Source organism: Carcharhinus amblyrhynchos, chromosome 18, assembly GCF_965287045.1.
Source record: "Carcharhinus amblyrhynchos chromosome 18, sCarAmb.v2.hapA, whole genome shotgun sequence".
Lineage (NCBI taxonomy): Eukaryota > Metazoa > Chordata > Chondrichthyes > Carcharhiniformes > Carcharhinidae > Carcharhinus > Carcharhinus amblyrhynchos.
The window spans coordinates 26,324,700-26,337,356 of record NC_137341.1 but is presented as its reverse complement, the minus strand read 5'-3'; the positions used below and the strand labels follow the sequence as shown (position 1 = coordinate 26,337,356).

Here is a 12,657-nt window from a genome sequence, read left to right as displayed (position 1 = left end):
AGGATGTCCTCCATGTTCTGTAGCACAATTACCTTGCTAGATGAGATAGCTTTCAAACAGATCTAGCAACTCAAGACTGGGCAATGATGAGGCACTGTGGGCCATCAGTAACTGTAGATTTGTACTACACAATGTGTAACATGGCCTGACATATCCTCACTCTACAGTTATCAAGCCAGTGAATCAACCCCAGTTCAATGAAGAGTACAGGAGGGCATGGTAGAAGAAGCACCAGGCATACCTAAAAATGTCCACTTGGTGAAGCCACAACTCAGGACTAATGTGCCAAACAGCATAAGTAGCAAGTGATAGACAGAGCTAAGCGATCACACAGCAGGTCTGATCTGAGTTCTGAGAGCCTGATCTAAACTCGATCAGTGTTGCATGCTAGAGCACATTAAACAGAAAGCTTCCTTGACCGTGTTTAACATGATGCTGAGAGACTTCATGGAGTATGGAGTCAAAATTTAGGATCCTCAATGCTATGCCCTCTATCTGGTTCTACCACCATGTTGGATCTGTTCTAACTGTGGATAGTACATGATATGAAAGTAAGACTTCTAAATTTTTAATTGAAGGAATTGAAAACAATCACCTGGGGTGGGGTTGGTAGTAATGCTAAACTCAGCCTGGGTCATTTAAAAGCATTTTTGCGGGCTTTTTGTATTTACCGCTTTAAGAATTCTAAGGGAGTTGTGGGGGAGCAGGCTTTAAAACAGCGCCAGGTTTAAAAGGAGGCCTGGTGTGGGCAGCGTCGCTGCCCGCTCCGGAGTGAGAGGGAAGCAGAGTGAGCTATTAGGGCTTAAGATCAAAAGGGCCAGGTAAGTTCGTGTGGAAACTTTCAATATTACTACAGTGAATAATGGAGGGGCATGTGATGTGTTGTTTCTGTATGATGTGGGAACTGGTGGACCCCAGGGTCCTTCCCAGTGACCATGTCTGCAATAAGTGCAGGTTGCTGGAGGAGCTCCAGCTCAAGGTAGATGAGCTGGCCTCTGAGCTGCAGACACTGAGGCTCATCAGGGGGAGAGAGGGTGCCATTGTCAATGGGGTGCAAGTGACATCCATCCCCCCTAGACTGGCTAACTCTAACGGTCAGGAACAAGAGGGGGCTGCTGAGCGGAGAAAGGGGCGTGGGGAGCGGATGCCTCAGCGTCTCAATCTGCATAACAGGTTTGAGGTTCTTGCTTCCAGTCTGGACGAGAATGAGGGAGGTGAGGTTGGTGAGCAAACTGCACATGGTACAGTGATGCAGCAGGACATAGGCAAAGAGAAGATGAAAAGGAACGTAGTAGTAATTGGGGATAGTGGGGTTAAGGGTATTGACACTGTCCTTTGTCACAATGACAAAGTGCACAGAAGGGTGTGTTGTCTGCCTGGTGCTCGGGTCCGGGATGTCGCATCTGGGCTGCAGAGGAACCTGGAATGGGAGGGTGAGAATCCGGTCGTTGTGGTACATGTGGGTGCCAATGACGTAGGCAAAATGCGAACTGAGGATCTGGGGAGGGAGTATGAAAAGCTGGGAATGGAATTAAAAAGTAGAACTGACAAGGTGGTTGTCTCTGGGCTACTGCCTGAACCGAGTGCAGACGGGCCTAAGGTTGATAAGATTAAGGAAATGAATGGGTGGCTCAGGGATTGGTGTGGGAGGAATGGGTTTGAATTTATGGGGCATTGGCATCAGTATTGGGGTAGGTGGGACCTGTTCGGGCAGGATGGGGTTGGTCTGAACCGTGCTGGGACCAGAGTCCTGGCGAATCGTGTAAATAGGACTGTAGACAGGGCTTTAAACTAATTGGTGGGGGGGAGGGTGTGAGGGTAGGTGACGTTACGGGGTTTAAAGTTAAGGAGAGGGTACATGTAAGGGAAGAGGCAGAGGATGTCCCAATAATAGAGGGAGTAGAGGGCGTGAGTATGGTTGGTGGCGTTCTGACAAATAGGGTTCAGGTGAAGGCTGGGATGAAGGCACTTTATCTGAATGCACAACGCATTCGGAATAAAGTGGATGAGCTGGTGGCGCAGTTCAGCACAAATGGATATGATCTGGTGGCCATTACAGAGATGTGGCTGCAAGGTGACAGGGCCTGGGAGCTGAATGTCCAGGGGTATCAAGTGTTTAGGAAAGATAGGCAAGAGGAAAAAGTGGGGGCGGGCGTAGCTCTGCTGATTAAGGATAGCATCAGGGTGGTAGCAAGGGATGATATAGGAACCAAAGAGCAGAAAGTGGAATCATTGTGGGTGGAGATTAGGAACAGCAAAGGGAGGAAGACGCTGGTGGGTGTCGTCTATAGGCCCCTGAATAATGATCTGGAGGTGGGGCGGGCTCTTAACGCGCAAATAAGTGCGGCGTGCAGGAATGGAACGGCCGTAATTATGGGAGATTTCAATCTGCATATTGATTGGTTGACCCATGTTGGACACGGTGGGCTCGAGGAGGAGTTCTTGGAATGCTGCCGGGATAGTTTCCTTGAACAGTGTGTGTTGGAGCTGACGAGGGAGCGAGCTATCTTGGATCTGGTGTTATGTAATGAGGCGGGTAGAATTAGGGACCTTGCGGTGAAGGACCCTCTTGGGGAGAGTGATCATTGTATGGTGGAGTTTCTGGTGCAGATGGAGGAGGAGAAAGTGGGTTCCCAGACACGCGTCCTTTGTTTGAACAGAGGGGAGTATGGTAGGATGAGAGAAGAATTGGCGAATGTTGACTGGGGGAGCGCGTTGGAAGGTAGGTCTGCTGAGGAGCAGTGGAGGATCTTTAAGGAGATCTTTCTTGGTGCTCAGCAGAAATTTATTCCGAGGTTAAAAAGGACCGTAGGAGGAGAGGTAATAAGCTGTGGATAACGAAGGAAGCGAAGGAACGTGTTAAATTAAAAGCGGAGGCGTTTAGAGTAGCTAAGAGTAGTGGGCGAGAAGAGGATTGGGAGAGGTTTAACTGTCAACAAAGATTGACAGAAGTTGATAAAGAAGGGTAGGAGAAACTATGAAGCTGGGCTAGCGCTTAATATAAAAAAAGGATAGCAAGAGTTTTTATAAATATATAAAAAGGAAGAGGCTGGCTCGGGTGAACGTTGGACCCTTAGAGGATGAGAGGGGGGACTTAGTGGTAGGGGATGGGGAAATGGCTGAGGTCTTGAATAACTTTTTTGTTTCCGTCTTCACGGAGGAAGACGTGAATAATTTGCCGGGTGTTAGCGATAGAAAGATGGTAGGACTGGAGGGTCTCAATGACATTACTGTTACTAGAGAGGCGGTGCTCGACAGACTGGAGGGACTGATTGTGGACAAGTCCCCAGGACCGGATGGAATGCATCCGAGGGTCCTGAAAGAAATGGCGGAGGTGATAGTGGATACCTTGGTGGTTATTTTCCAAACGTCGCTGGATTCCGGGGAAGTGCCGGAAGATTGGAAAGCGGCTAATGTTACGCCGTTGTTTAAGAAGGGTCGCAGGCAAAAGGCAGGGAATTATAGGCCGGTTAGTTTAACGTCTGTTGTAGGTAAAATGTTAGAATCCGTCATCAAGGAGGAAATAGCGAGGCATCTTGAGGGGAATTGCTTGATAGAGCAGACGCAGCACGGTTTTGTTAAGGGGAAGTCGTGTCTGACGAATTTATTGGAGTTCTATGAGGATGTGTCTAGGGCGGTGGATAGAGGAGAGCCGGTGGATGTGGTCTGTCTTGATTTTCAGAAGGCGTTTGACAAGGTACCTCACAAGAGGTTATTGCAGAAGGTCAGGGGACATGGAGTTGGGGGTAGGGTGTTAGTGTGGATAGGGGATTGGTTGTCAAATAGGAGGCAGAGAGAGGGGGTCAATGGGTGCTATTCGGATTGGCGGTTGGTGACTAGTGGAGTGCCCCAGGGGTCGGTGCTAAAGCCTCAGCTATTTACCATTTTATATAGATGATCTGGAGGAGGGAACCGAGTGTATGGTGTCGAAATTTGCTGATGACACCAAGATTGGTGGAAAGGCAAATTGCGCGGAGGGTGTGGAGAGTCTGCAGAAGGATCTAGATAGGCTGGGCGAATGGGCCAGGAACTGGCAAATGGAATTTAATGTTGGTAAGTGCGAGGTGGTCCACTTTTTGGTAAGAATAATGGTAGGAAGGACTATTACTTACGGGGCGAAAAACTGCAGCAGGCGACGGTGCAGAGGACCTCGGGGTCCTTATGCATGAGTCGCAAAAACCCAGCCTGCAGGTGCAGCAGGTGGTCAGGAAGGCTAATGGGATGCTGGCCTTCATAGTGAGGGGGATTGAATATAAAAGTAGGGAGGTCTTGCTGCGGCTGTATAGGGCATTGGTGAGGCTGCAGCTGGAGTACTGTGTGCAGTTTTGGGCGCCGTACTTACGCAAGGATATTTTGGCCTTGGAGGGAGTGCAGAGGAGGTTTACTAGGCTGATACCAGAGTTGAGGGGGTTGAGCTATGAGGAGACGCTGAATAAACTAGGCTTGTACTCGTTAGAGTTTAGAAGAATGAGGGGAGATCTCATTGAGACATATAAGATGATGAATGGGATGGATAGGATAGAGGTGGAGAGGCTCTTCCTGCTTAGAAAGGACAGTAGGACAAGGGGGCACAGCCTCAAGATAAAGGGGGGGTGGTTTAGAATGGAGTTGAGGAGGAACTTCTTCACTCAAAGGGTGGTGAATCTCTGGAATTCTCTGCCCGTTGAGGTGGTGGAGGCTACCTCGCTAAATATTTTTAAGACGCGGGTTGATGGGCTTTTGATAAGCGAGGGGATTAAGGGTTATAGGGAGAGGGCGAGAATGTGGAACTGAGCCACGACAGATTAGCCATGATCTTATTGAATGGCGGGGCAGGCTCGAAGGGCTGGATGGCCCACTCCTGCTCCTATTTCTTATGTTCTTATGAAGTGGAACCATGTGATTTGATTAGTATGGAGATGGAGCCACAGATTGAAACTTGCATCAACTAGAGGCCTAGCTTTTGCACCTTAACACAAAATGAGTAAGTGGTCTGGTTGAACACACTGTCTCAATCAGTTTGAGAAATTGGAAGAGACTGAAAATAGTTGCCTGGGTTATTAAGCTCAGTTGTGAGGGTTACAGCATGGAAACAGGCCCTTCGGCCAACTTGCCCATGCCACCCTTTTTTAACCACTAAGCTAGTCCCAATTGCCCACATTTGAGCTATATCCCTCTATACCCATCTTACCCATGTAACTGTCAATGCTTTTCAAAAGACAAAATTGTACCCATCTCTACTATCTCTGGCAGATACTCACCACCCTTGTGGAAAAAATTGCCCCTCTGGATCTTCTTGTATCTCTCCCTTCTCTCCTTAAATCTATGCCCTCTGATTTTAGACTCCCCTACCACTGGGAAAAGGTGTTGATTATCTAACTGATTTATGCCCCTCATTTTATAGACTTCTGAGTTCATCCCGAGGACTCCTATGCCCCAGGGAAAAGAGTCCCAGTCTATTCAGCCTTTCCTTGTATCTCAAACCATCAAATCCTGGTGGCATCCTAGTTTAATAATATCCTTCCTATAATAGTGACCAGAACTGTACACTGTATGCCAAATGTGATCTTACCAATATCTTGCATGACTTCAACAATGCATCCCAACTTCTGTAATCAGTGTTCTGATCAATAAACCAAGCATGCCAAATGTCTTCACCACACTGTCCACCTGTGACTCCATTTTCAAAGAGCTATGAACATTTACCCCTCAATCTTTTGTGCTATAACTCTCCCCAACATCCTACCACTTAATTAAATCCTGCCCTGGTTTGATCTACCAAAATGTATCACCTCATGTTTATCTAAATTGAACTCCGTTTGCCATTCGTCAGCCCACTGGCCCAATTGAGCAAGATCCCGTTTCAATTCTAGATCACCTTCACTTGGGAATATTGAATGAAGGGACTACTAAAGAATACTAGAAGAGTTGCTCTGGTGGGACTCTAGAATCTGAATTATCAGGTAAAATTTGGGAACTTACCCCTAACATCACAGAAGTGATGTTAGGGGTAAGTTTTTCACTCAGAGGGTGGTGAGTGAATGGAATCGGCTGCCGTCAGTGGTGGTGGAGGCGAACTCGCTGGGGTCTTTTAAAAGACTTCTGGATGAGTATATGGGGTTTTATGGGATTGGGGGTTATAGATAGGTGTTGATGTGATCGGCGCAACTCGTGGGCCGAAGGGCCTGTTTGTGCTGTGGTGTTCTATGTTCTATGTTAATTCATCCAAAGAATATATATCTGTCGAGAGTTTGGTATAATGTATAAAAATGGTATGGGGTTTTAGTGTATTTAGTGTAAGTATTACTTAGGAAATGATATTTAAGGATGACATGAGAGTGGTAGTGAGATGTAGGTTCTGTGGGGGGGGGGGGGGGGGGGGGGAGAGATTGAATCCATTTGGGTGGAAATTAGAAATAGTAAGGAGAAAAAGTCACTAATAGGCGTAGTCTATAGGCCACCAAATAATATCATTTGTGGGGCAAGAAATAACTGATGCATGTAAAAATGGTACAGCAATTATCATTGGGGATTTTAATTTACAGATCAATTTGTCAAACCAGGTTGGTCAAGGCAGCCTTGAGGAAGAATTCATAGAATGTATCAGCGATAACTTCCTTGAACAGTATGTAATGGAACCTATGAGGGAGCAAGCTATCCTAGATCTGATCCTATGTAATGAGACAGGAATAATTAATCTTACAGTTAGGGATCCTCTCGGAAGAAGTAACCACAGTATGGTTGAATTGGAAATACAGATGGAGCATGAGAAAATAAAATCCACATTGTGCTTAAACAAAGGAGACTACAAAGGGATAAGTGAGGCATTGGCTAAGATAGGCTGGAAGCAAAAACTTTTATGGTGGGGCAATTGAGGAACAGTGGAGGACTTTCAGAGCAATCTTTCGCAGTACTCAGCAGAAGTGTATACCAGTGATGAGGAAGGACTGTAGAAAAAGAGATAATCAGCCATGGCTATCTAAGGAAATAAAGGAGGATATCAGATTGAAAGAAGATGCATACAAATTGGCAAAGAGTGGGAAACGAGAGGATTGAGGAATCCTTAAAGCCATGAAAGCTATAAAGAAAAAAGATGGATTATGAGAGTAAACTAGCTCAGAATATAAACAATAGCAAAAGTTTCTACAAATATATAAAAAGAGTGGCTAAAGTAAACCTTGGTCCTTTTAGAGGATGAAAAGGGAGATGTAATAACTGGAAATGAGAAAATGGCTGAGGCATTGAACAGTATTTTGTCGGTCTTCACAGTGGAAGACACAAATAATGTCAAAAATTGATTTACAGGAAGGCGATGGCAAGTGAGGACCTAGAAACTATCATTATCACAAGAGATAGTGTTGGGCAAGTTAATGGGGGCTAAAGATAGACAAGTCTCCTGGTCCTGATGGAATGCATCCCAGGGTACTAAAAGTGGGGGAAATAACAAATGCACTAGTGGTAATTTACCAAAATTTGCTGTATTCTGGGGTAGTTCCTGCGGATCGGAAAAACAGCAAATGTGCCGCCACTGTTTAAAAAAGGAGGTAGACAAAAGGCAGGTAACTATTATAGGTCAGTTAGCTTAACTTCTGTAGTAGGGAAAATGCTTGAATCTATGAAGGAAGAATAGCAAGATATCTGAATATAAATTGTCCCATTGGTAAGACACAGCATGGGTCCATGAAGGGCAGGTCATGTTTGACTAATTTGGTGGAATTCTGAGAACATGCACAATGGGCAACCTGTGGATGTGGTGTATCTGGATTTTCGGAAGGCATTTGACCAGGTGCCACACCAAAGGCTGCTGCACAAGGTAAAGGTGCACACTGTTATGTGTAATGTATTAGCATGGATAGAGAATTGGTTAACTAACAAAGCAAACAATGGGGGTAAATGGTTGTTATTTTTTGGTTGGCGATCAGTGACTAGTGGTGTGCCTCAGGGATCAGTGTTGGGACCTCAATTGTCTGATTTTACGTAAATGATTTGGAGTTGGGGACCAAGTGTAGTGTGTCAAAATTTGCAGATGACACTAAGATGAGTGGCAGAGCAAAGTGTGCAGAGGATGCTGAAAGTCTGCAAAGGGATATAGATAGTCTGAGTGGGCGAGGGTCTGGCAGATGGAGTACAATGTTGGTAAATGTGAGGTCATCCATTTTGGTAGGAATAACAGCAAAATGGACTAATATTTAAATAGTAAAAAATTGCAGCATGTTGCTGTACAGAGGGATCTGGTGTTTTCATGCAAGTATCAGAGTTGGTTTGCAGGTGCAACAAGTAGTTAAGAAGGCAAATGGAATTTTATCCTTCATTGCTAGAGGAATGGAGTTTAAAAACAGGGAGGTTATGTTGCAGCTGTATAAGGTGCTGATGAGGCCAAACCTGGTGTACAGTGTACAGTTTTGGTCTCCTTACTTGAAAAAGGATATTCTGGAGCGGTGCAGGAGATTGGTCACCTTGAGAGGGTTGGCTTATGAGGAGAGACTGAGTAGACTGCGGCTATATGCATTGAAATTTGGAAGAATGAGGGAAGATCTCATTGAAACATAAGATTATGAAGGGAATGGATAGCAGCAAGGAAGTTGTTTCCATTGGCGGGTGATACTAGAAATAAGGAGCATGGCCTCAAAATAAGGGGGAGCAGATTTAGGACTGAGATGAGGAGGAACTTCTTCACACAGGGTTGTGAATCTGTGGAATTCCCTGCTCCGTGAAGCAGTTGAGGCTACCTCTCTGTTTTTAGAGCAAGGATAGATAAATCTTTGAACAGTAAAGGAATTGAGGGTTATGGTGAGTGGGTGGGTAAGTGGAGCTGAGTCCATGAAAAGGTCAGCCATGATGGGCCAGATGGTCTACTCCTACTCCATTCTTTTGTAATAATCTTATGTTTTAAATTTTTAACAGTAGAAGTCTTAATCATGTGTGGTTCTTCGCGTAAGTCGCTGGGACCTTTATTGATCCCTGTGGGTGTTATATTGGAGGAATCTGTAATTTTATGGTGATTCAGAGTGTACAATAAGTTGTTCAGCTACTCTGTGGTATACCCCTCCCAATTTTAGCACAAGTCCCCAGATGATAGTGAGGAGGGCTTTGCAGGATCGGGTGTGTTTTTCTTTCACCGCCTGCATTGATGCTGGTAGTCTATCTGGTTTTAGTCTTCAGACTTTTGACACAACTGACTGACTTGCCAGGCCATTGTGAACATTGTATCTGCAGCCGCATGTAAGCCATACCTGATTAAGTCTGGTAAATTTCCTTCATGAAGGACGAGTGAGTGAACCTGCTGGGTTTTCTTTTACAACAATCTGGAAACTTCATGATCGTTGCAGAGATGAGCTTTTAATTCCTGATTTATTAATTCATTGAAATTAAATTTTCCCAGCTGCTGTAAGGGATTTGAACTTGTTTGTACTCTGTTTTGCTCTCTTGCATGCTTATTCTTAATCTAGCCTGTGCACTGAGGTACTATAGTCCTGGCCTTTCATGGTCTGCAAGTACTAAATGCATGTAATCTAGTTTGTCCCAAGATATGAAGTATGTCGTGAAAAGTGATTATTAAACCCAAAATTTAATCACCTGTAATGTTGCCCAAACACCGGGCATTCTTCATTGAATCTTTCATGTCTCACATTTTTTGTTTTTTGTGGGGTCTGGTTTTAATCGCCTGGTGGCTGTTAGTGTTCCAGATGATTACAAGTGTGGAAAAGCTCTGGGACCAGTTGAATCACTGCAGGAACATCCAGCTGATCCAGATAAGATCCTAATTGGCTACAGCCGAGGCCTAGTGCTCCTGTGGGACCAGGCTACACGCTCCGTGGAGGATCTGTTTCTAGGCAACCAGGTACCTGCATCAGAGTCATCACTAAATCTCTGGCTCTTAATCTTTGGGCAGTTAGAGTAGACCATGTAGTTTTAAATAGTGATCAGCCTTACTTTGACCACTACCTGTAATATTATTGTGTCTCTGAATTTTAACCCAGCTAAGTCCTGTTCACATATCTACTTCAATATTCATTTGGCATCTGGTCTAGCAAAGTCTAACTTCATCCTCATTTCCAATTTCTCCATAGCCTTCCGTCCCCCCCCCCCCCCAAAAAACTTCTCCATCCCTCTTCTCCCTTCTACAATTCCATGCGACATCTTTTATTCCATTCCTACCCTGGCCACCTCTGTCACCTTTTTTCCAGTAACTGTGCTACTGCAGGAACACTTCACCTTTGCTTTTTTTTTGCTCATCTGTGATTCATTTCCATTAGTTAGCTCAAATCCCTGTCTTGTAATAGACTATCTGCTGTTAGTCCACAGACTCGGAATTACTTGAACACTGTTTCCTGTAAGGACTCTAATTCCCCAAGCTTCCTATCTGTTGTACCTTGTTGAATGTTGCATACCACGCCATTACTTCAGCCATGTCTCCCTTTTTCCTCAAAGATTTCCCTCCACAATGGTTGTGAGACTTTGTCCATCTCACTTCCTGTACTTCAGCATTCATACCTTCTCTTCCCAGGACCACAATAGTTCTCCTTGTTCTCATCTTCTACTCCACCAGTCTCTGTTTGCAGGATCCTCCTCTGCCATCTCCATGGTACAGCGCAAACTCTCCTTCCTTCGTCTTCGCATTTCGGCATTCCAACTCCCCTCTCCACATAAGAAATAGAAGCAGGATTAGACCCTACAAGCCTGCCCTCCCATTCAGTGCAATCATGGCTGATCCATGTTGGCATCAACACCTTTTTTTCTGTGCCGTTTTCCCCATAGCCCTCTCTTCCTCATTCTATCAATTTACATGTCCACCTCCACTTTGGATACTTCATGATCTAGCATCCACCTGCCTTTTGAGGCAGAGAATTCCAGAGATTCAGACACCTTCTGCAATAATAAATTGCTGCGCAGCTCAGTTTTAAATGTCCTACCCTCTTTGTAGTCATGTCCCCTTATTTCAGACTCTCGATAACAACATGTCATCTACCTACCCTCAGGATGTTGTGTTTGAATAAGGTCATCCCTTAAACCCAGACTATTTAGTCTCTCTTGGTGGGACATCCCCCTCATCCCAGGAATTAGTCTGGTGAATCTCCTTTGGATTGCCTCCAATGTTACTGTTTCTTTAGATAAGTGGGCCAAAACTGTGTGCAATATTCTAGGTTAGGTCTCAGTAAGACTCTGTACAATTGCAACAAAGTCTCTCTATTTTTAAATTTCCATCTCTTTGCAGTAAAGGCAAAAATGCCATTTGCCTTAACTACTTGTTGGACCTGTGTGCTCGCATTTTGTGATTTGTGCACTATGATTCCTAGATCTCTCTGTCTTGTCACCTGCAGAGTCTCTCCATTTACATGATCTGTCTTTTGACTCCTCTCACCAAAGTGCATGGCCTCACATTAAACTCATTTGTCAGGTTTTTGGCCAGTCACCCTATCTGTACAAGTGCAGGAGATGCACGATCTGCCTTTTCACCACCTCCACTATCCAGAGACTCAAACATACCTGCCAGTGTTCACTAGTCATGATGCAGTCTCCCCTATCTTAGGGAGACCAAACAATGAGTGTTTCACTGAACACCACAATTCAGCCCACAAGCATGACCCCTCCCTCTGACTCCTTCCCTTGGTCTTGTACGCTGTTCAAATGAAGCTTGATAGATGCTTTGTAGCCTTCTGGATTCAGCATGAGTTCAACAATTTCTGATCCCATTCATTGTTTTTCTGGACAATGGATAATGTAAGTAGTTCTGTCACCATTTAAAATTTCTCCAAACCCAGCTTTTAGAATTGCCTGGTATTCACCACATAAGCCATTAGGTCCAGGAAGTCCACAGCAGTGTTTGTAATGTATATGAGCCTCCTATCCCTCCTTATCTGAGTCCATTGACATATCCTGCTCTTTTCTCATTCTACTGTTCACCCCATTACTCCATGAAAGCTTGATGAGGACCATCCTGTGTAAATCTGTTCTCGTCCACGTGTAGTAATGTTGTCAAGTGACTTCTGTGTCTGATTTTCAGTATATTTGAAAATCGATCCACTGTGCCAATGCCATTCCGGTGGAGTGAAACTAATATGTACGAGTGGTGTTTCCAAACTGGCATTGACTTTCTCCACTTAAAGCTGGAACTGTTCCTTTTAGTTTATTGCAAATTGGCAAGCAGATTTGTATTTGTATCCCATGCTCCTTTAACATGCTGTTTCTACAGTCTATATCTAAACTATCTCCTCATGTACTCCTAGGTCCTTCTTGAGAAGTGTCTAGGATTTGAAGATTAATCTCTGGGAAACTGGGAAAGAATCATTGGGTTATTAAAATCAGAATGGTTTTTGAAAAATGTTTTAAATTCAGGATTTGCTTGATTTTCGAAGGTCTTGCGATCAAACTTCAAAATGCTTAGAGTTGGTAATTCTATTCCACTGCCTGTGAACAATGTCAATGTGTGTTTATATAGCACCTTTTTAACATGGTTAAACTGTTTGCTTCAGTACCACCTTGTTTTGTCTTGTTGCATCAGACCGCTTGTCATTTAAGCTCTCCTGCCTCCACCCTATTGCAGGCTGTTGCCTCACTTTCCTGTCTCTACTTGTTTTAATACCCATATCATTTCTTAAATATCTTTCAGATCTCAATGACCTGCAACATTAACTCTATCTTGTCACAGATATTGCCTGAGATGTTGACCCATTTACT

General features: G+C 44.5%; 1 protein-coding gene across 2 annotated transcripts in view; it reads left to right on the top strand.

The window, feature by feature from the left end:
• Window positions 1–12,657, top strand: part of llgl1 (LLGL scribble cell polarity complex component 1) — a 99,428-nt gene that overhangs the window by 53,799 nt on the left and 32,972 nt on the right. For both annotated transcript variants that reach the window (XM_080206622.1, XM_080206621.1), the window contains exon 6: window positions 9,658–9,820. In XM_080206622.1, the coding sequence (XP_080062748.1) occupies window positions 9,658–9,820 (163 nt within the window). The remainder of the gene's footprint in view (window positions 1–9,657; window positions 9,821–12,657) is intronic.